At 42.5% G+C, this 20,486-nt stretch overlaps 1 protein-coding gene across 1 annotated transcript; it reads right to left on the bottom strand.

The window, feature by feature from the left end:
- Positions 1-744: 744 nt before the first annotated feature.
- scg5 (secretogranin V) lies at positions 745-20,486 on the bottom strand. Its single transcript, XM_033018171.1, has 6 exons — positions 20,277-20,486; positions 19,743-19,968; positions 14,954-15,103; positions 11,326-11,438; positions 3,951-4,004; positions 745-1,095 (listed from the first exon to the last, which is right to left on the bottom strand). The coding sequence occupies exons 2-6, from the start codon at positions 19,939-19,941 to the stop codon at positions 1,000-1,002; spliced, it is 612 nt and encodes a 203-aa protein (XP_032874062.1). The 5' UTR covers positions 19,942-19,968; positions 20,277-20,486; the 3' UTR covers positions 745-999.

Here is a 20,486-nt window from a genome sequence, read left to right as displayed (position 1 = left end):
CCATAGATGCAGCCTGTCCAGCTGTTGCATCAGCATTTTGTTCCAATCTTCAGCATAGTTATGGTTGGAGAAATTGTTTTCTGCAATCCATGGTACAACAATGCAGTTGTCAAATAGTTACCTAGAAATAGTTTTCACCAGAAGGGTTTTGCCTCAAAGATTGAAGTAACCATCTAAAATAACAAAATCGTGCACAAGTACACTTCTGAATGCTATTAATGTGCATCTTATTGTTTTCTATTAATAAAATGAGAAGTTTGTTTAGTTTAGAGATACAGCATGGAAACAGGCCCTTCAGCCCATGCCGACCAGCGACCCCCGCATATTAACACTATTCTACACACACTAGGGACAATTTTTACATTTACCAAACCAATTAACCTACATACCTGTACATCTTTGGTAATGGGAGGAAACCGAAGCTCTTTGAGAAACCCCACGCAGGTCATGGGGAGAATGTATAAACTCCGTACAGACAGCAACCGTTGTCTAGATTGAACCCAGGTCTCTGGTGCCGCATGCGCTGTAACTCTACTGCTCTGCCACCCAACGGTTCAACCAGTGTTTGAACTTATTCAGGAGTAATTTCCAGAGATATGGAAAGTGTTAGTATCCAAATGGGTCTAAGCTAAAGATTGTCTCATCTAACCCAAAGCTTTAGAATTGGTAATATCCCAATTGGTCCCAACAATAAAAATGGAAACATGCTGAAATTAAGATTGAAATCAGTCAATATTTCACTAATTTTCAGGTGTTAATGTGCTATTTAAATTTTTATTTTTATTACAATTGCGGTGATTAGCCTAGGTACAACCATCAAGGCACTCAAACTTGCAATATTTCTCAACTTAAGCTGCCACCACTGCCAGAAACATGCAACAGACATCTATTTGATACCTATGTATCAACAGTAAATACTATAGCTTTAAACTGAGATGTGGTGATTGATCCATATCTTATGCAATTAGTTGAGATGTTTCAAATTTTGTTACTGATCTACTAATTGGTACTTTTGTCCTCTTCAGAGAAATGAGGAGCTGACTTCTTGGCAACAACATTGTCGAGTCTCTTCCCTTGCAGGTATGGGTTCAGGCTCTGGAAATCAAAGGAATGTTTTAGTATTTGCTGTCATTGAAATTATTCTTTAAACTTTAGCAATATTTTCCGAAGCTCTGAATCCTGATATACTTAAGATAGGGTTCTTGAGCTTAAGTGTTAGATTCATACAAGATCATTTTGATAACAAATAACTAAACAGATATTTGTTGCTGAAAATGCTGGCTAATACTCATTGAAGTTGCAGAATATATTTGAGGCTTATTCACCATTTGATTTCCCCTCCAGTTTATCAGTTGTTTGGGACACAAACATGATGTCAAAATGCATTTAAAGTGCAGCGTATAGGAACTCGTGCTTCGTTGAAATCTTAATTACCAAGAGAGCTCTTAAGAGGATTTCTGAAATGCATTTGGAGACTTAAAGGCCTGTCCCACTTAGGCTATTTTTTAGGCAACTGCAGGCGACTTGGCTGTCGCCAGGGTGTCGCCTGTATGGACGTGAGTAGTCTCCTCAGTCGCCCAAAGAGTTGTAGCGTTTTCCTGGTCGCCGCTGGATTTTCAACATGTTCAAAAATTGGCGGCGACAGTGGGTTGACTCCAATGAGCGTAGCTTGACTTCTGACATAGGTGCTGTTGTAGGTTGTCGCTGGTGCTGACTTTGGAGAATTTCATTGGCGACTACCTATGTTAACCAGCGACACAATTGTCTTCAGTTGTACGGTTGTTGCCGACATGGACGTAGGTTGACTTCGGTTGTCGTAGGCGGATGTCCTAATGGGTCGCTGGTTGTCGGTAGCTTGCCGTCCACTAGGGGGTAGGTTGTTGTAACTTGTCTTAGACATTGTCATGGGGGGGGGTGTAGATCAGTGTCACTCATGTTATGAGTCATACTTTGTAGCTATGTCCACTAGTTTAACAGAAAGCTTCTCTGCCCTGTCTCCCTCACTTTTGAGTTATGTGCTAAGATGAAGTTACCTATGCTGTAACGCTAATAAATCTTTGGATCCTAATCATTGCGTGACTTAAGTTATTCCAACAGCAGAAGCTCAATAGGGGGGTCCAGTCGGCGTTTTTTTGACGATCTGCTACGATTATGACAGTCGCCTAAAAAATCGCCTAAGTGGGACAGGCCCTTTAAGCACTGGTGAGGCCAGATTTGGAAGTTTGTGGAAGGCTTAGAGTGGACATGGAAAGGATGTTTCCAGTAATGGAAGGTCTAGAAGCAGAGGGCACAGCCTCAGAATAAAAGGCCGTACCTTCAGAATGGAGATGGGTAAGTATTTCTTTAGCTAGGGGCAGATGTTTCTGTGGAATTCATTGCTACAGAAGGCTGTGGAGGTATTTTTAAAATGGAGATTGATCGATTCTTGATTATTAGCGTGTAAAATTACTGGGGAGTATGGGGTTTTAGAGTGAAAAGTACATCAGCCATGATTGAATGGTAGAGTAGACTCAATGGGCTAAATGACCTAATTCTGCTCCTATGTCTTATGGACAAGAGTTCAGCGCTTGAGCAATGTTCATTCCATTAATTTGAAACAGTAAGCACTAATGTTACAAGATATTGGGCACACCTATAAACAAATATCCCTTGAGGGGATATTCCAGATTATGGGTCTCTAGGTTGTATAAGGAAAGGGAGGAGGACACGAGCAGGCAACGCAGCACTGTCTGCAGCGAGTGGAGGAGGAGGTGGCAGCCTCCCACCATGCTACCCCTCTTCCTTCACCAGCACTCTGATCCAAACAATTGATAGCTGGTATTGTTGGAGAATCGGTACTAACTTCTAATCTGTTCTGCAATTTATTTAATGAATATTAGAAGGCATTTGAAGCTATTTAATCACTTCTAGCATGTTTTATCTTTGTTATCGAGACAGTCTTGTACAAAACGAACACTTGTGTTCAAGACTCAAATTGAGCATCATCTGACAATTGTTCCTCAGTGTATTGCAGCGATAGTGAGAGATTCACATCTTAAGTGGATATGACCCCATATATAAATGTACCGCAAGAACTGAATCCAATTAGTTTGGGTAGGAAACCTACATGATTCTAATTTTACAGCTAGTAGTACATTCATTATATAATAACAGAATGGGTTAAATCTAGACTTTCAAATACGCTTTGTACCAGTTTGCTGCCGATTTACTCCTTAAATATCTCTCTCCAAATATAATGGCTACTTGTTAAGGTGCAAGTTTTCTCCTTGTCTTTGATTATACTGGTTCTGACCTGACCTTGCAACCAGCTCTCAGACTCATGGCAGTAGCAGGTTATAGCCAGCATTACCTGCAGATCAGTGTGATTGTTGTTATTTGTCACAAATGCCTGACCTATTGCAGTGTTGAGCAATTCTTAAAGATAGGTCTTTTTGCTACACCTACAATGTGTTTCACATTAAAATTATTCAGCTTTAATGTTAAATAAAATAATTAAGTTGGAGATGGTAGTTCAAGCATGCAACAGCCTTGGGTGTATAATTAGATCCAACTGCAAAAAAGCTCCATATATAAATACATTGGAAAATGTAAGCTATTTTTTAGAATAATTCTTAACGCAAAACATTTTTAGAAAATTACAGAAAACCATGATAGTAAAAATAAATGGAATTATTTTTAAAGTTAACCAAGAAGATTGGGCCAATGGTTCATCTGTTTTGAAGAATGTCTTTTAACTAAGGATTGAAAATGAGGGCAATTGTCTACCACAGAGTTATTGAGCATTAAGGATTTATTAATAGCCTAGCAGGGATTCAGAAACAGGATAGTGAAGCCAAGTTGATAATTGGTCACAATCTTAATGAATATTGTTGCAGACACGAGCTGAATGGCCTACCCTTGCTTCCATTTCATACATTCTAGGCACAATGAAGAGGTTTTTTTTTAATTACCCGCTTTCTCCTCCTCGGTGCACTTCTCACATTTCTGTACATCACGCTCTTGTTCTGTGAGGGAATTTAGACATGTTTAAACATTCAGCACAATTTTATGTCTGTAACATGATAAATATTCTGAAATCTATGATTTTATGTTCCTCGTAGATTACTGTGTGAGCTGATATCATAAATGTCATACTTTATAGGACATCATATCGCAAAATAAACTAGAAATCTACTAATTTAAAGGCAGCACAGTGAAGTGGCAGTTGAAGCTGCTGCCTCGTAACTCCAGTGATCTAGATAGGACGGGGATACTCTGCTGGATCCATAGCAGGGCTGCCAACTCTCACGCTTCGAGCGTGAGACTCACGCCCTCAAGCAAACTCTCATGCCCTCACGTTCATCAGAAATTTCTCACGCTCAGTGGTGATAAATTTTGTGATCAACGAAAATTTCAAAACTCGGATAAACTGCCTGGTCCGCGGGTGTTGGAGAGCCGGGGCTGCGGGAGGGATGGGAGCAGAACCAGCGGCCGGAACAGATGCGGGGAGCCGGGACGGGCGAGTGTTTGCCGGGGCCGGCGTGTCGCTCGCTGCAGCTCCGGCCATGGAGCACTCCGGACAGTGCATGTCCCGGGCGTCGGAAGCGTCGCGCCGCTGCCGCGAGAGTCTGTGCCAAAGGGACACTCAATGGGAGGTGGAGAGAGAGAGAGAGGGGAAGGAGACAGTGGGGTGAGAGGAGAGAGGGGAGTGAATGGAGAGAGGGAGAGGGTAGGGGAGAGGGGGGAAGTGAGAGGGCGTGGAGAGGGAGGAGAGAGAAGGGGAAGAGAGGTGGTAAAAGAGGGGGAAAGAGAAACGGGGAAAGAGATAAGGGGGCAAAGAAAAAGAGATAGAGAGAGGGGAGAGAGGGCAAGGGGAAGAGTGAGGTAGGAGGGAGAAATGGGGAAGAGAGACGGAGAGAGGGGAGAGTGTGGAGAGGGGGAGATAGAGGTTCGGGGGAAGAGAGGGGAGAGAAGAAAGGGGGAGAGAGTTAGGGGGAAGAGTAAGGGAGAGGGGGGTTGAGAGGAGAGGGAGCGGAAGAGAGGGGGGAGAGAGAGAGAGAGAGAGAGTCTCTGTGTCGAATTTGCCCAGGTGACCGGCATGGATCAGGCTGCGGCTCGGTGCATCCTGGAGGACAACCAGTGGCTGCTGGAAGTAAGTACCAAGCACTGGGTAGAAACGGTGGAAGGTAGTGGACTTCAAATGGGGGTGGTTGGATAAAGCATCCTGCTTGTCTGCTAGATTTTCACTTACTGTAACTGCAGGAAAAATGTTCCCGATGTTGGGGGCGTTCAAAACCATGGGTCACAGTTTAAGAATAAAGGGAGGGGGGGCAGTTAGGACTGAGATGAGGACAAACTTTCTTCACGTAGAGAGTTGTGAATCTGTGGAATTCTCTGCCACAGAAGGCAGTGCAGGCCAATTCACTGGATGTTTTCAAGAGAGAGTTACATTTAGTTCTTGGGGCTAACGACATCAAGGGATATGGGGAAAAAACAGGAAAGAGGTACTGATTTGAGATGAATAGCCATGATCATATTGAATGGCAGTGCTGGCTCGAAGGGCCGAATGGCCTATTCCTGCACCTATTTTCTATGTTTCTATGCTTGAGTATATGGCAATAAAACTCGATCACTTGATTTTGAAGCATTCATGCATGGTGGAGGTATAATGTAGTCATAGAGTGATACAGTGAAAACAGGCCCTTCGGCGCAACTTGCCCACACCTGCCAACATGTCCCAGCTACGCCACCTGCTTTTGGTCCATACCTCCAAACCTGTCCTATCCATGTATCAGTCTAACTTTTTCTTAAATGTTGGGATGGTCCCTGCCTCAACTACCTCCTCTGGCAGCTTGTTCCATACACCCATCTCCCTTTATGTGGATAAAGTTACCCCTTAAAAAGTTACCTCTTAAAAATACTTCATACAAAAAACATTGAAATCATACTTCTACAATGCACTAAAAAATGATTTTAATACATCAAATTTCAAAAGGTTCCTACCCTTCTTCCACACCCTCTCCCCACTCGGTTGCTCCACTCCCTCACCGGGTACCCCCAAGGCCAGTGGTCAGTGATCGCACAGCCTCCCCCTTTCAAAAACGCTCCAATCCAATTTAAAGCATATATATCGCATTCAAGTGTAAGTTATAAGACTCGCTACAGTATGCACCATATTGCACAATTTCAAGCTGCTCCCTCCTCCTTCACCCACTCCCACCCAACCCCAACCCCCCCCCCCCCCCGGTCGCAATGCTCCCCCGGGCTTGGTCTCTCGCAAATTTCTCACTCCCAACTCTCGCCCAATGTTGGCAGCCCTGATCCATAGCCACTTCCAGTGTGTCATTATACACTGTCTCTAACCAACCTTTCTCTACCCACGAAACAGATTACAAGGTTCCATGTAAAACCGAAGCAACCAGGGTTAATACTTGAGTAAGAGTGGCTTGAAACATCTTCATCAACATTTACAGCACAAAAGGAGCATATTTCACCCATCTTCCCCATTCTGGGTTTGTGGCACAGAAGGTTAAGGTATCCAAGTACTTTTTAAATGCACTGAGGTCAATGTCTCCATCACCCCTTCAGGCAGAGTTCTAGACCTTCACCGTAGATAGACAAAATGCTGGAGTATGCTCCAGGGAGCATCTCTGGATGGAAGGAATGGGTGACGTTTCAGATCTAGATCCTTCTTCAGACAGAGTCAGGGAAGAGGGAATCAGAAATATGGAAGGGTAAGGCGTCAAAACGAGAGACCTCGACCACTGAGTATAATAACCTTTTGGGTGCTACCAATTGCATAACTAAAATGCTGAAAGTCTTTTGAGTTACTGACCCCAATGCAATCTCCCCTTGGTCCATTTCATTAAAAAAATTAAAAAAAATTGGTTTTTGAGACAGCTATTGCTAGATGCACGAGGGAAACATCGTCCCTGCAGCCATACTGTCAAACATTGCACATTTTAATTAGATCACTTCACATTTTCCAAAACTCTGGAGCATCTGTGTACAGTCTGACATTGCTAAACCTCCCCCAATCCGAGCAATGGATCCACAAGGATATCCTCTAAATCTTTCATGGGCATGGACTCTATCCTGTTGCACTGTTGAGTATACTACCATTTATCATGCATTCCTTTACCTTGGTTGCCCTCCATTTTGCACTTTGGAGCCCATTTAACCAATCCATTGGCATAATTTATTGCCAGAATTATATACTCCAGTCTCCAGTTATATTCTGGCCAGTAGCTCTGGGTTCTTAGCCCATAAAAACACCATAGCTCTATATTTTCAACCAGTAATTAAGTTTTATGGGCTAGCATTGGCCTTAATCTACCAATGACTCAACTTTAAAAATGGTCAGGCCTATGGTGTTAAAGAAATGGAAAAAAAAATTGCAAAAGGGGAAATTAAGTTTACATGGTTTGGAATGAAGTCATTGAAACAATAAAACCTCTGCAAAATCGTATGACTGCAGATAAAATCTGATCTTTTATGACTACTGCTTGCGATTTCAGCAATGGCAGTGGCTTTAGCTTACCAGACTAAAGTTCTGGCATTCCCTCTCTAATCCTCACAACCTTTCTTTCCACCTCAAAGTGGAACAACAATGGCAGGTATTTCTGGGAACAATACAGAAGGTGCAGGATCAGTTTATTCAGAGGAAGAAAGATTCTAAAGGGAGTAAGAGGCGACCGTGGATGACAAGGGAAGTCAATGATTGTAAAAATAAAAGAGAAGACATATCATAGCAAAGATGAGTGGGAAGCCAGAGGATTGGGAAACTATTAAAGAGCAACAGAAAATAACTAAAATGGCAATACAGGGAGAAAATATGAGGTACGAATGTAAGCACGCCAAGAATATAAAGAGGACAGTAAAAGGAAATAATTAGTTAAGACAAAGGTGGGTCCCTTGAAGACAGAAACAGGTGAATTTATTATGGGGAACAAGGAAATGGCAGACGAGTGAACAGGTACATTGTTTGTGTCTTCCTTAGTGAAGACAATCCAGTCTCCAGATGTACCAGTAGCCAGAGGACCTAGGATGACCGAGGAACTGAGGGAAATTCACATTAGGCAGAAAATGGTGTTGGGTAGACTGATGGGACTGAAGGTTGATAAATCCCCGGGTCTGCATCCCAGGGTACTTAAGGAAGTGGCTCTAGAAATCGTGGACGCATTGGTGTTCATTTTCCAATAGTCTGAAGAAGGGTTTCTGCCCGAAACGTTGCCTATTTCTTTCGCTCCATAGATGCTGCTGCACCCGCTGAGTTTCTCCAGCATTTTTGTGTACCTTCTATAGATTCAGGATCAGTTCCTGTGGATTGGAGGGTAGCTAATGTCATCCCACTTTTTAAGAGAGGAGGGAGAGAGAAAACGGGGAATTATAGACCAGTTAGCCTGACATTGGGAAGTTGCTGGAGTTAATTATAAAAGATGAAATAGCGGCACATTTGGATAGCAGTTACAGGATCGGTCCGAGTCAGCATGGATTTACGAAGGGGAAGTCATGCTTGACTAATCTGGAATTTTTTGAGGATGTAACTAGGAAAATGGACAAGGGAGTGCCAGTGGATGTAGTGTACCTGGACTTTCAGAAAGCATTTGACAAGGTCCCACATAGGAGATTAGTGGGCAAAATTAGAGTACATGGTATTGGGGGTAGGGTACTGACATGGATAGAAAATTGGTTGGCAGACAGGAAACAAAGAGTAGGGATTAACGGGTCCCATTCAGAATGGAAGGCAGTGACTTGTGGGGTACCGCAAGGCTCGGTGCTGGGACCGTAGCTATTTACAATATACATTAATGATTTAGATGAAGGGATTAAAAGTAACATTAGCAAATTTGCAGATGACACAAAGCTGGGTGGCAGTGTGAAGTGTGAGGAGTATGCTATGAGGATGCAGGGTGACCTGGACAGGTTGGGTGAGTGGGCAGATGCAGTTTAAAGTGGATAAATGCGAGGTTATCCACTTTGGTGGCAAAAACAGGAAGGCAGATTATTATCTGAATGGTGTCGAGTTGGGAAAAGGGGAAGGACAACAAGATCTGGGGGTCCTTGTTCATCAGTCACTGAAAGTAAGCATGCAAGTACAGCAGGCAGTGAAGAAAGCTAATGGCATGAAACATAAGATTATTAAGGGATTGGACACGCTAGAGGCAGTGAACATGTTCCTGATGTTCGGGGAATCCAGAACCAGGGGACACAATTTAAGAATATAGGGTAAGCCATTTAGAACAGAGATGAGGAAAATCTTTTTCACACAGAGGGTTGTGAATCTGTTGAATTTCTCTGGATGCTTTCAAGAGTTAGACAGAGCTCTTAAAGATAGCGGAGTCAGGGGATTATGGGGAGAAGGCAGGAACGGGGTACTGATTGTGGATGATCAGCCATGATCATATTGAATGGCAGTGCTGGCTCGAAGGGCTACTACTGCACCTATTGCCTATAATACCTGTTCCCATAACTATTGCTGCCCAAAATTGCCGGTCTAAATCCTTCCAAATGATTCAGTGGTCAAATATTAATTAAAGAGAATAATAGCATTACTGATATTTTCAAGAAAGTTAGATTTTGCTCTTAGGGCCAAGGGAATCAAGGGATATGGGGAGAAGGTAGGGTATTGATTGGGGATGATCAGCCATGAATGGCTCGAAAGGCTGAATGGCCTACTCCTGCACCTATTGTCTATTGTCTATAATTAATGGGAGCATTCATAAAGATAACAGCGAGAAACTGAAGCAGACAGGTTGGGAGGAGTCGTAGGGCCATAACATTTTATGAAATCTACCCAAGGCCAGCAGTAGGAATTTGATGTATTTTGCAATTTTATATCTTATGATATTTGAAAATTCCCTACTGGAAATAGTATATTTCCTTTCAGTTTATCTATATTCTATATATGTCAGTCCAAAAGATCCAGTTGGACACAATGTACTTACGTAATTCAATTGGAAAATTGTTCTGAGGGACTTAAATTTCAAACAATTTTATTTGCCTGTCCATGTAGCTTGTCCATTGATTAAACTGCATTGCTCAAGATAATTTGACAGATTATGAAGGTTTCCAACCATGTCACCCATCCCTTTTCTTCAAAGATGCCTGACCCACTGAGTTACTCCAGCACTTTGTGTCTATCGTTGGTGTAAACCAGCATCTGCAGTTCCTTTTTTCAACTGTGAATTTTGTTTTACATATAATGGCTTATTAATAATTTGTGACATCTATCTGGCAAAAATACATTGTATCACCATCTCCCTGCTTTCAAATATTGAGTCTCTTACACGGCATTAGCACCATTTTCACACAGAGAGTGGTGAATCTCTGGAATTCTCTGCCGCAGAAGGTAGTTGAGGCCAGTTCATTGGCTATATTTAAGAGGGAGTTAGATGTGTCTAAAGGGATCAGGGGGTATGGAGAGAAGGCAGGTACAGGATACTGAGTTGGATGATCAGCCATGATCATATTGAATGGCGGTGCAGGCTCGAAGGGCCGAATGGCCTACTCCTGCACCTATTTTCTATGTTTCTATTACTGTTTGAAGATATGTTACTTGTCTTTTTCTGTTGTTCTAACTTTGAAGATTTTTGGCTATACACCCACTTTTTGCTTGTCATCTTGAAAGCTCCTCATCCTTCAGTGCAGGTTCAGATCCCTTCTAATTATTTATGAAATCAGCATCCACTAGATACTAAGAACAGCGAGGAAACAAGTTTTCATCTCACAATTTCATGACATGTAGTACTATGACTCACTCAGCAGAGGGAGTCGTTTTTGCCATCTGGCTAACCAAATCCTCATATTGAAAATTTCAAAGGTGCAAAACCTTTGACGATTAAAATAATAATAAATAAAACAATTTGATTTGAGTCAAATGGTCAAAGGTTTACACAATCACAATTAAATTTGTTTATCCAAATAAATTAACCGAATTATGTAGTCAGAACCGGGTTATTGCATTGTCTCCAAGTTCATGGATTACGAATGCCCGGCTATTTGGAGACAGTGTTGGCTGCACGTATCATCTGCCTAGTGGGATTGGAACATTTCCATGTGCCTTTCCGAGCTGCAGCAATTGGGAGCTGGGTTGAGCCGATCATAGCTGGGAGCGCAGAGCAGACTCACTCACTGAATCAGCGAGACCAGCAACCAGCCACTATTCCTACACCTGCTCCCTCTACTGTCGCTGCTGTTTTTGTGATCCTCTCCAACACACTGTTTTTGTTCATTTTTGACTTGTGATCAGTTCATGTTTCAAACAGTTCTCAGGGATGGAGACCTGGGACTTTATGCAGTTCGAATTCGAAATAAAGTAAAAATGGAATAGATTCTCGTACTTACCCATTTCCCCTTTGCTGGATAGTTGTGCTCTGAATTAAGGAGGCTTTGATGGGTCTGATATTCATTGCTGAATTCAGCTGTGTCAGGAATATGTTCCAGGCATCCGTCGGAAGCTGAAAACAATCATCCACATTGTTTCATTATTGAGTGGATACCAGTTTAACATCAGTTTAGTTACATTCAGTCAGGGGGTTGAATATTGCTGGCAAGACCATAGGTTATTGCAACTCCTTAGAGCCCTTGAGAAGGTATTGGTGGGCAATTGTCTTGACCAGTGCATCTGCACTGTGTTGAAGGTACAGCCACATGGATGTGAAGCAGAGAACTCGGGATTTACAGTGCATTCAGAAAGTATTCAGACCCCTTCACTTTTTCCACATTTTGTTACGTTACAGCCTTATTCTAAAATGGATTAAATTAATTTTTTATCATTATACACAATACCCCACAATACAAAACTGAAAACAGGTGTTTAGAAATTTTTGCAAAGCAATTAAAAATAAATAATTGAAATATCCCATTTACATAAGTATTCAGACCCTTATTCGGTACTTTGTTGAGGCACCTTTGGCAGCGATTAGTCTCAAATCTTCTTGGGCATGACGCTACAAGCTTGGCACACCAGTATTTGGGTAATTTCTCCCATTCTTCCCTGCAGATCCTCTCAAGCTCTGTCAGGTTGGATGGGGAGCGTTGATGCTCAGCTATTTTCAGGTCCCTCCAGAGATGTTCGATCGGGTTCAAGTCTGGGCTCTGGCTGGGCCACTCAAGGACATTCACAGACTTGTCACAAAGCCACTCCTGTGTTGTCTTGGCTGTGTGCTTAGGGTGGTTGTCCTGTTGGAAGGTGAACCTCTGCTCCAGTCTGAGGTCCAGAACGCTTTGGAGCAGGTTTTCATCAAGGATCTCTCTGTACTTTGCTCCATTCAACTTTCCCTCGATTTTGACTAGTCTCCCAGTTCCTGCCACTGAAAAACATCCCCACAGCATGATGCTGCCACCACCATGCTTCACCGTAGGTATGGTATTGGCCACGTGATTAGCGGTGCCTGGTTTCTTCCAGATGTGATGCTTGGCATTCAGGCCAAGGAGTTCAACCTTGGTCCTTTTGAACATCAATATTTACCATCATTTAAGATAAAATACATAGATTTGTTATTTTGTGCACCGAAGTGGATGCCCTCATATATTACCACATTGTATTCCATCTGCTGTATTCTCCATGTCAGGATGGTGTGTGACTTAGGGAACCTCACTGGTGTTCCCACCCATTTGCTGACACAAATGATGGAAAACTACAGGTCTGAGCAGAACTATTGTAAACCCCAGTACACCAGGTGGCACCGAACGATGGCAGCCTCGCCACCAATCTGTCTCGTATGTTTCTTCTTTCATTGTTTTTAGTCTGTTGTTTTAGTGTATCTTTAGTTTTGTATTATGGGTGGGGGGGGGGGGGGAGAAACCTTTTTTAAAATCTCTTTCCTCGACTGAGATGCGACTTTTTCCATATCTTATCTCCGTCTGCACTCTGGCCTAACATTGTGGAGCTGGTGGTCCCTTTGCTGGGGGTGGACTTCGGGAGCTCCAACTGTGGGAGCCTGCGGCCAACATCGTGGAGCTTACGATTCCTTGTCAGGGATCGATGGGAGCTAAAAACCACGGGAGCCTGTGGACTTTGTGGAGCTTGCGATCCCTTGGTTAGGGATCGACTTTGGGTGCTCCAACTGCAGGAGCTTTGATCACCCTGAAGCGGGAGCTTCAATTGCCGGCTGTGGGAGCTTCGATCTCCCTGACTGGATGGTTCGACTGAAGATAACACATTATTGCCTTCTATCCCAGTGCACTGTGGTGGGTGTTTATGTTGTTGTGTGTCTTGTTGCTTTTTTGGTATGTATGGCAAATCAAATTCCTTGTATGTTTTAACATACTAGGCTAACAAATAAATTACAATTACAATAATGCAATCTGTGGATAACATGATGTAACCACCGTATGCAAACAATAGAAAATGAATGAATGTCTACTGATCATTTATTTCCCTGGTAAAGGCAGTCTTAATGTTGGCCTCAATTAAGTAAACACAGTAAAAACAGTTAACCATGCCAAAGGAAGAAGGGTTTTAAATACCAGCCTGACCATAATTACAAATAAGTAGATACATGGTTACTCAATATTCATTACCAAACAAGACCCCCCTACCCTCCCCCCCCCCCACTTCAAAGAGGAACAACAAATAAAGAAATGCATGCATCTAGATAGATCACCGTATGAGACACATTGTCCGAATTTTTGGATGGGCATGAGGATCCTCTAACCCATTCACCTAATCATGCAGGAAGCCGATACACATCATGAAGCTGGGACTGGGTGGAGCCAGTGTTATGGAGTAGTCTGTCACGTGGTAGAATATGATACAAAAGTTAGTGATAGTGAAGATGGCTATGAAAGATTGCAGCAGGATCTGGATTGATTGGCCAGGTGGGCGGAGGAATGGTTGATGGAATTTAATACAGAAAAGTGTGAGGTGTTGCATTTTGGGATGTCAAACAAGGGCAGGACCTACCCAGTAAATGCGATGTTTGCGGCTAGGATTCTCGGGCAGACTCGCTTGTAGTTTTAGTTTGAAGAAGCATGGGGGAGAGGTCACAGCTTTCGACCATGCACGAGTTTGACCACGAGTAAGATCAAAATGTACTTATACAAGAAGTGGTTTGGATGAATATCTTACTGTTTTTACTACTACAATAAATAAACTATTAATCAAGAGACTGTTGGGAAGATTTATCTTTCGACCGCATTGAATGTCTCGTGGAGAGCTCGGGATTCCTTGAAACTATTCCTTGAAACTGTCACTATAGACGGCCTGATTGTAATCATGAATAGTCTTTTCATTGACTGTATAGCACGCAACAAAAAAGCCTTTTCACTGTACCTCGATACAAGTAACAATAATAAACAAAAGGAGCAGAGGAGCCCTTCCGGCCAGAGAGCCTTCCCTGGTCACTGGGATGATACAAGTTGGAAAAGTTGAAGACAATTGGAGTGTGTGTAGCAGGAACAATGTAGACAGAAATACTTGGAATGGTTTGGGGTGAGGTGGGAATCTTCTAAAGGTGAGCGGCAGGTTTGCAAGGGTAAATTCAGAGGCAACTTCCAACAGGATTAGTCAAGTCTGCAATACGTTTCTGCTGGGGCAGGTATTGGATTAGGAGGACATTGGTCATAAAGCTGCATAAAGCTGGAGGCAATGATCCAGTCCTGAACAATAAAATTAACCAACTTAGGCAAACACTCAGACCCGATGCCTTCCTGACACCTGCATTAATCATCAGCATTAACCAACTTTCCACTGCTGAGCCAATGCTGTTTTTTTTTTTAATTCAAAAAAGATATTACTTGGGATAATGCACTCATCAGTTTCATCATTCCAAATTTGAACAAATATTCAATTATGAGCTAATCCAGGATGAACCATAGTAAATTATTCATCCTAACATAACACCACAAACAATGTATGACCTTTGGAAAATACTTCACACAAATTAGGAGTTAGGATAAATGTTCAAACATTATTTCATTTCTTACAGTTCTGTTTGAAGTGGAGAACATCCTGAGGGAATTGACTTACCTTTTCTCCCCAGTGGACAGGGGTTGGGTGGGTCTGGGTAGCCTTGGTCTTGATTGAAATTCTTTGGGATGTTATCCCCTGTCAACTCAGCCACAATGTTGGGGATGTTGCTGTAGGGGCCCAGGTGCTGCAACCCTTCATGGGCACCACCTAAAGAACACACAATAAATTAATGCAGTGTCTTTATAGCCTGAAGAAGTACTTTTGAAGGGTAATCACTGCTCTATACAGAGGTAGCATTCGTCTAATGTACAGGACGTTCTCAGTCCACTTCCTCAGACCCTTCTCAGATCAGCTAACTCTGCAAAGGTAGGGATCACAGGGATAGGAGAAGAACTGGTGAAGAAACATAAATTACCTTTGAAGAGATACCCATCTGAAAGAAAATGTGGATAAGATGATGATGTGGCATTTCAGCGCCAATAACTAAGTGCCTGCTAAAAAACATTGCACAGTTGACTATACTATACTTTCCTTGGTCATTAATCTTGGGGAGAATTGGAAAGAACCTGGTATTGAATGGCTGCTGACTTTTGCCCAGTTAATTCTGCTCTTTTGATGTTTCAGCAATAAAATGCTTGGAATGAAGTGGGGGGGACAAACATCAGCACTCTTCTTCGTAGTATGTTGATTCTTCTCCATTTTATTACAAGCATGTATTCTTTTATTACTGAAAGAAGGCTTTACCCTCTTGTGTTCTGTTGGAGATGCTGTCTTCTAGATGAGACATTAAACAGGCCTATAAAGTATGCCAAAGCAGCATTTCATAGAAGAGTGGGGAAGTTATTCATATTATCCTGACCAACATCTATCCTTGAATCACATCATTTATTAAAACAGGGCATTATCATTCATTCTTTCCTCTGGAGGCTTATGAAGGCAGGAGCATTGGGAGGGTATTTAAAGAGGAAGTAGATAAAGTTTTGAAAGCTCAGGGAATTGTCGGTTATTGGAAACTGATACAAAAGGGTAAATAAAACATGGGGCAGCTCAGCTATGATCATACTGAATTGCAGAGCATGTTTGTGGGGCTGAATGGCCAACTTCTGCTCCTTTTACTTTCTTTCGACTTTGAGGGACCTTGCTGATATATATAATCAGCCAAAAGTCACACTTGAAAGAAAACGGCACATGAATGCCTTCTTTGAGGCAATTATATTGGGCAATAACTGCTGGCCTTGCCAATGACACCCATATCCTGCAAATTAATAAAAGTCTTGCCATTCATTTTCTGACGTTACTGCGATTATAATTCAGAAAGTGCGACATAGGGCAGAACGCAGTGTCATGTTCAGTGCCTCCATGTAAAAGCATCCATTGAAATATAACTGTCTCTGACCAATCCCACGTTCTAGTTCTGGTTTTGGAGGGAAGTTTGATATAATGGGGGTACACAAAAATGCTGGAGAAACTCAGCGGGTGCAGCAGCATCTATGGAGCGAAGGAAATAGGCGACGTTTCGGGCCGAAACCCTTCTTCAGACTGATATAAAGGGGGTTGTTTTTTTATGGGCACGTGGAGTTTTCTGTTTATATATAAAAGGTTCTCATTCTAAACGAAATGTGGTATCTCTCATGCTATACTTAAACAGGCCTAATCCCAAATCCAAAAGCACAAATGGGTAGATATCACCAACAAGGTGATGGAGCATCAAAGCTAAGTGATGCTCAAGGTCGTGAAAAAAATAGTTTTGAAATGATCCAGTGACATCAGACAATCATTTTAAAGAAGTCACAGAAATAGTTTTTGATTGTACTAGTGGATGACGCTTTAATGTTTATAGCATTGTTTTTAATCGGGATCTTTGTTGGCTGTTTACGTTAACAGAAAAAGGCCTTTCTCAGCAAAACAAACAAGTATTGCATGTTACACAAATAGTTACGTTATCCCCGAGTCAGGTCAGGTCGGAGGGAGTTCCCCCCCGCCATGGGTACCATGTAATCCCGTGCTACCTGCTCCATGGTCGGATAGTCGGCGACTAAACCGTCTCCCCCACCTGGTTTGCCAGGTGAGGAGGGGGCTGTGGATCCCCAGCAGGCCCAAAAACAAGACCTGTCAAATGGCGGATGAGCTTTTACGAGCCAACGGCCATCCACACTTCAGTAGAAGTTGCGATCACTGTCGTACATAGCATTGTAAGGAATGATGATAAAGCACACACAACAAAATCTTAAACTTCCAGCGGCGGAAGTCCACAGGAACTGGAGGACAGAGATGTGTGGTGCGTCCGTCACCGTTCCCGTTGGAAACCAGCACCACTGTGTTGCTAATGTTTTCAACGATGATGATGATGATGATTACACATGTGCAATATGTATTTGCCTGTTAAATTACCATCTAAAACATTTAGGCTTAAAACAAGAATCAAAGCCAAGCTAGTTTGTCACAATCTATATCATTACAATCCATTTCCATTCAACGTGGGATATATTCTCTTGTGATATAACATGCAAATCACAACATCTTCCAGGATATATAAAAGGGTGATATCTTGAATGGTACGGGCCTTCCCAAATTGTGTCTCAAACTGGATGGCAAGAATCTCCAGGAGAAATTCCTGCCTCCAAATGGAATTGTGTCCAGATTGCATCATATTGAATTTGCAATGTCCAGAGGAATGAAACCTCCCATCCCAGAAATATATTTCAGTCCTGATGTAAAGCAAACAAGACAGAACAACACAGGGATAGTGACTACATCAGATGGCAGTTGGTAAACACACAGCGCTAATTCTCCTGCAGGCGATTTATAAATTCGCAAAAAAATAATGTAAAGCTGAGTCATTAGAATGAATTTGTCAAATCTGAGCCAGGACACTGGAATCTGCCTCATGACAATAACAGCTACTACATCTATGTCCTTGGGTGCTTCACTGAAGCTGAATATAACAATAACTGAAGGATGAGCTGCATTGAAGGCCTCATTGAAATTGAAAAGCTCCATCAAAAAAAAGAGACACAAGGAACTACAGATGCTGGTTTACAAAAAGAAACTATTTGCTGGAGCAACTCAGCTGGTGTATCAGCATTCCTGCAGAACATGGACAGGTGATGTTTCGGGCCAGGACCTGATTGTGGTGGTGGTGGGGGAGGGGGGTGGGGTGGGTGGGGGGGAAAGAAGAAAGCATGAAGAGAAGTGGTGAGCAGGACAAAGATCGTCAAGTGATAGATGCGGGTGAGGGGGTTGATAGGTGAAATATCAGCACGTCGACCACAGATAAGATTCCTTTAAAGGTGCCTTTTTCTCACCTGGTTAAACACCTGCAAGAAGTTGCTTTATGTCTGTTTTAGCTCTAATGGCTGCATATAGAAAGGACGTGATTACAATACAACACTAGTTATGAATAGATTTAGACAGGCAGAGATTGGTTTCCTTGGAGTGGAGGCACCCAAGGCTGAAAATGGTGCAAGTATACAAAATTAAGAGGTATAGTGTAGACACCAAAACAATGTTCCCTCGAAGCAGCAGTGTCAAAAACTAGAAGGCATAGGTTAAGGGTAAGAGTTTAGAGGAGCTTGGAGAAATTATTTTTTCACCCAGAGGCTGGTTGGAATCAGGTACTGCACTCCCTGGTAGCTAGGTGGAAGCAGAGACTCTTATGATGTTCAAGTATTATCTAGGAACACTTGAATTGCCAAGGCAGAGAAGGCTAGACTATATGGTGGGAAATTGGATGAATGTTGTTAGGTACTTGATGATTAGCATGGATATGATGGGCTGAATAGCCCGTTTGTATGTTGTTTGATTGCATGGCATTTTGAGATGTTTTATACTCACTTAATCTGGAGCCTTGCAATAAGAGATAACACTCTGAGACAGATACACTCTTTCAGTCCTGCATGATGTGCCAGCCTGGATTTTGTGCATGAGTCTAAAATGAGATTTGACACCAGAAAATCCTACCAAGAGGCGTGTACCACTCACCACGCCATGATTGCATTGAAATTGTGCCTGTGCCCTTGAACCTGTGTCCACATGATCAACCAACGTGTGTAGGGTGCTTTCAAAAACATTTCATCTTTAATGTTCTGTGGAGCTGCTTGTTCACAGGTAAAGAAACTAAATTACTGGCAGTACAGTCACAACATTTGTGTCCAACGTGCTGCATGGAGATGCAAGCCGTGGCCAGTTATTTTTTGCCGTTTTGTGTTGTTTAGTTGCTGTCAGCATTTACCCAACCACGCAAAGATCCAGAATATCAACTTGTTATTTTTCTGGACAAATAAAATGACCCTAGTCATCCTATCATAAGCAAACATGAACTGCTAGAGGAATTCAACCGGTCAGCAAACTCCTGTGGAGGGAAAATGGACAGACGATGTTTGGGGTTGGAACCCTTCTGTTGACTGTACCAACTAGAAATATCATCTGCCCATTTCCCTTCCACATAGTCTGCCTGACACGCTGCGTTATGCAGCAGTTTGGGATTTTGCTCAAGATTTCAGCAGCTGCAGTCTCTCGTGCTTCGAGCTTCTTTCACTGGCAGGTTTAGTGAATCATTTGAGGACAAACTGCTTCTTTTGGAAAGGAACAGTTAACTATGTCAGTGAACAACCTATCCGTTGGGCAAAAGTTGAATAGAAATGTTGTGCACAAGTTTTGTCATCCTTTCCAGCTTTAAGGCACTTCCATTTCTTCTGTACTTCCCTGTAAACAGTTTGATTTGTTTCCTGACATTGCAGTCGCAATAATTTCTGTGATTTACTTTTAATTTATAAATGCAAATTATCTAGGAGTTGTTTGCTACCCAGGCACAGAATAACCCAAGCATATTGCCTGTATCCTTTACCTTCGATGCTCTGTGGCCCAACCAGATTTGTTGCTTGATGAGCTGGGTACTCGACTCGAGGCCGAGCAATGCCTAACTGCTCCATGACTCCATGCAGCAACCGCTGGATATCGGCTTCAGTCACCTTGTCTGCATCCTGAGAGCTGTGAGCAGAGGCCACGGCCAAGCCGACCAGTGCCAGCAGAGTTACCTTGAACATGACAGCTGATGGCAAAGTCGTGACAACCTGCACAGGGAAAGAAAATGCAGTCAACGGGAGAATTCTCATCCAGTGTATCAAAACAAAAAACAGCACTGTGATCAATTATACATAAGAGCATAACAATGAATTGGTAGTCTAAGTATAAAGAATCAGAACAATAAATATTACTAAATAACAGTAACTGTAATGCATCCATTTAATTTCCATATTTCAAAATAAATTACTTAAAACAGTTACTACAAATGTTTTTGAAGCAGAATGCTTGACTTGCTGTTCGATGCAATTATGTTAGAGTTAACCTGTTTGCACTGCGTCAGTGAGACAGGAATTACCTTTGAGGAGCTGTGATAGTCTGGCTAATGCGTCCTTCCAGAAACAGATGGCAGTGTTATTTTTGCCCTTCGTGCTCGCTCCTTTTATCTGCTGTGAAGAACTTAATTGCTGCTGCCAAGGCAACAGGGCAATGACATCACCCACCTCAGAGGAGCAGATGCTGCAGTGGCTTTCAGGCTGTTTACATCAGTCGCAGATGAAGGAGAGGA

This window comes from Amblyraja radiata, chromosome 3, assembly GCF_010909765.2.
Source record: "Amblyraja radiata isolate CabotCenter1 chromosome 3, sAmbRad1.1.pri, whole genome shotgun sequence".
NCBI lineage: Eukaryota > Metazoa > Chordata > Chondrichthyes > Rajiformes > Rajidae > Amblyraja > Amblyraja radiata.
Note: the sequence above shows the minus strand (reverse complement) of the source record. Positions and strands in the feature narration are given on the sequence as shown.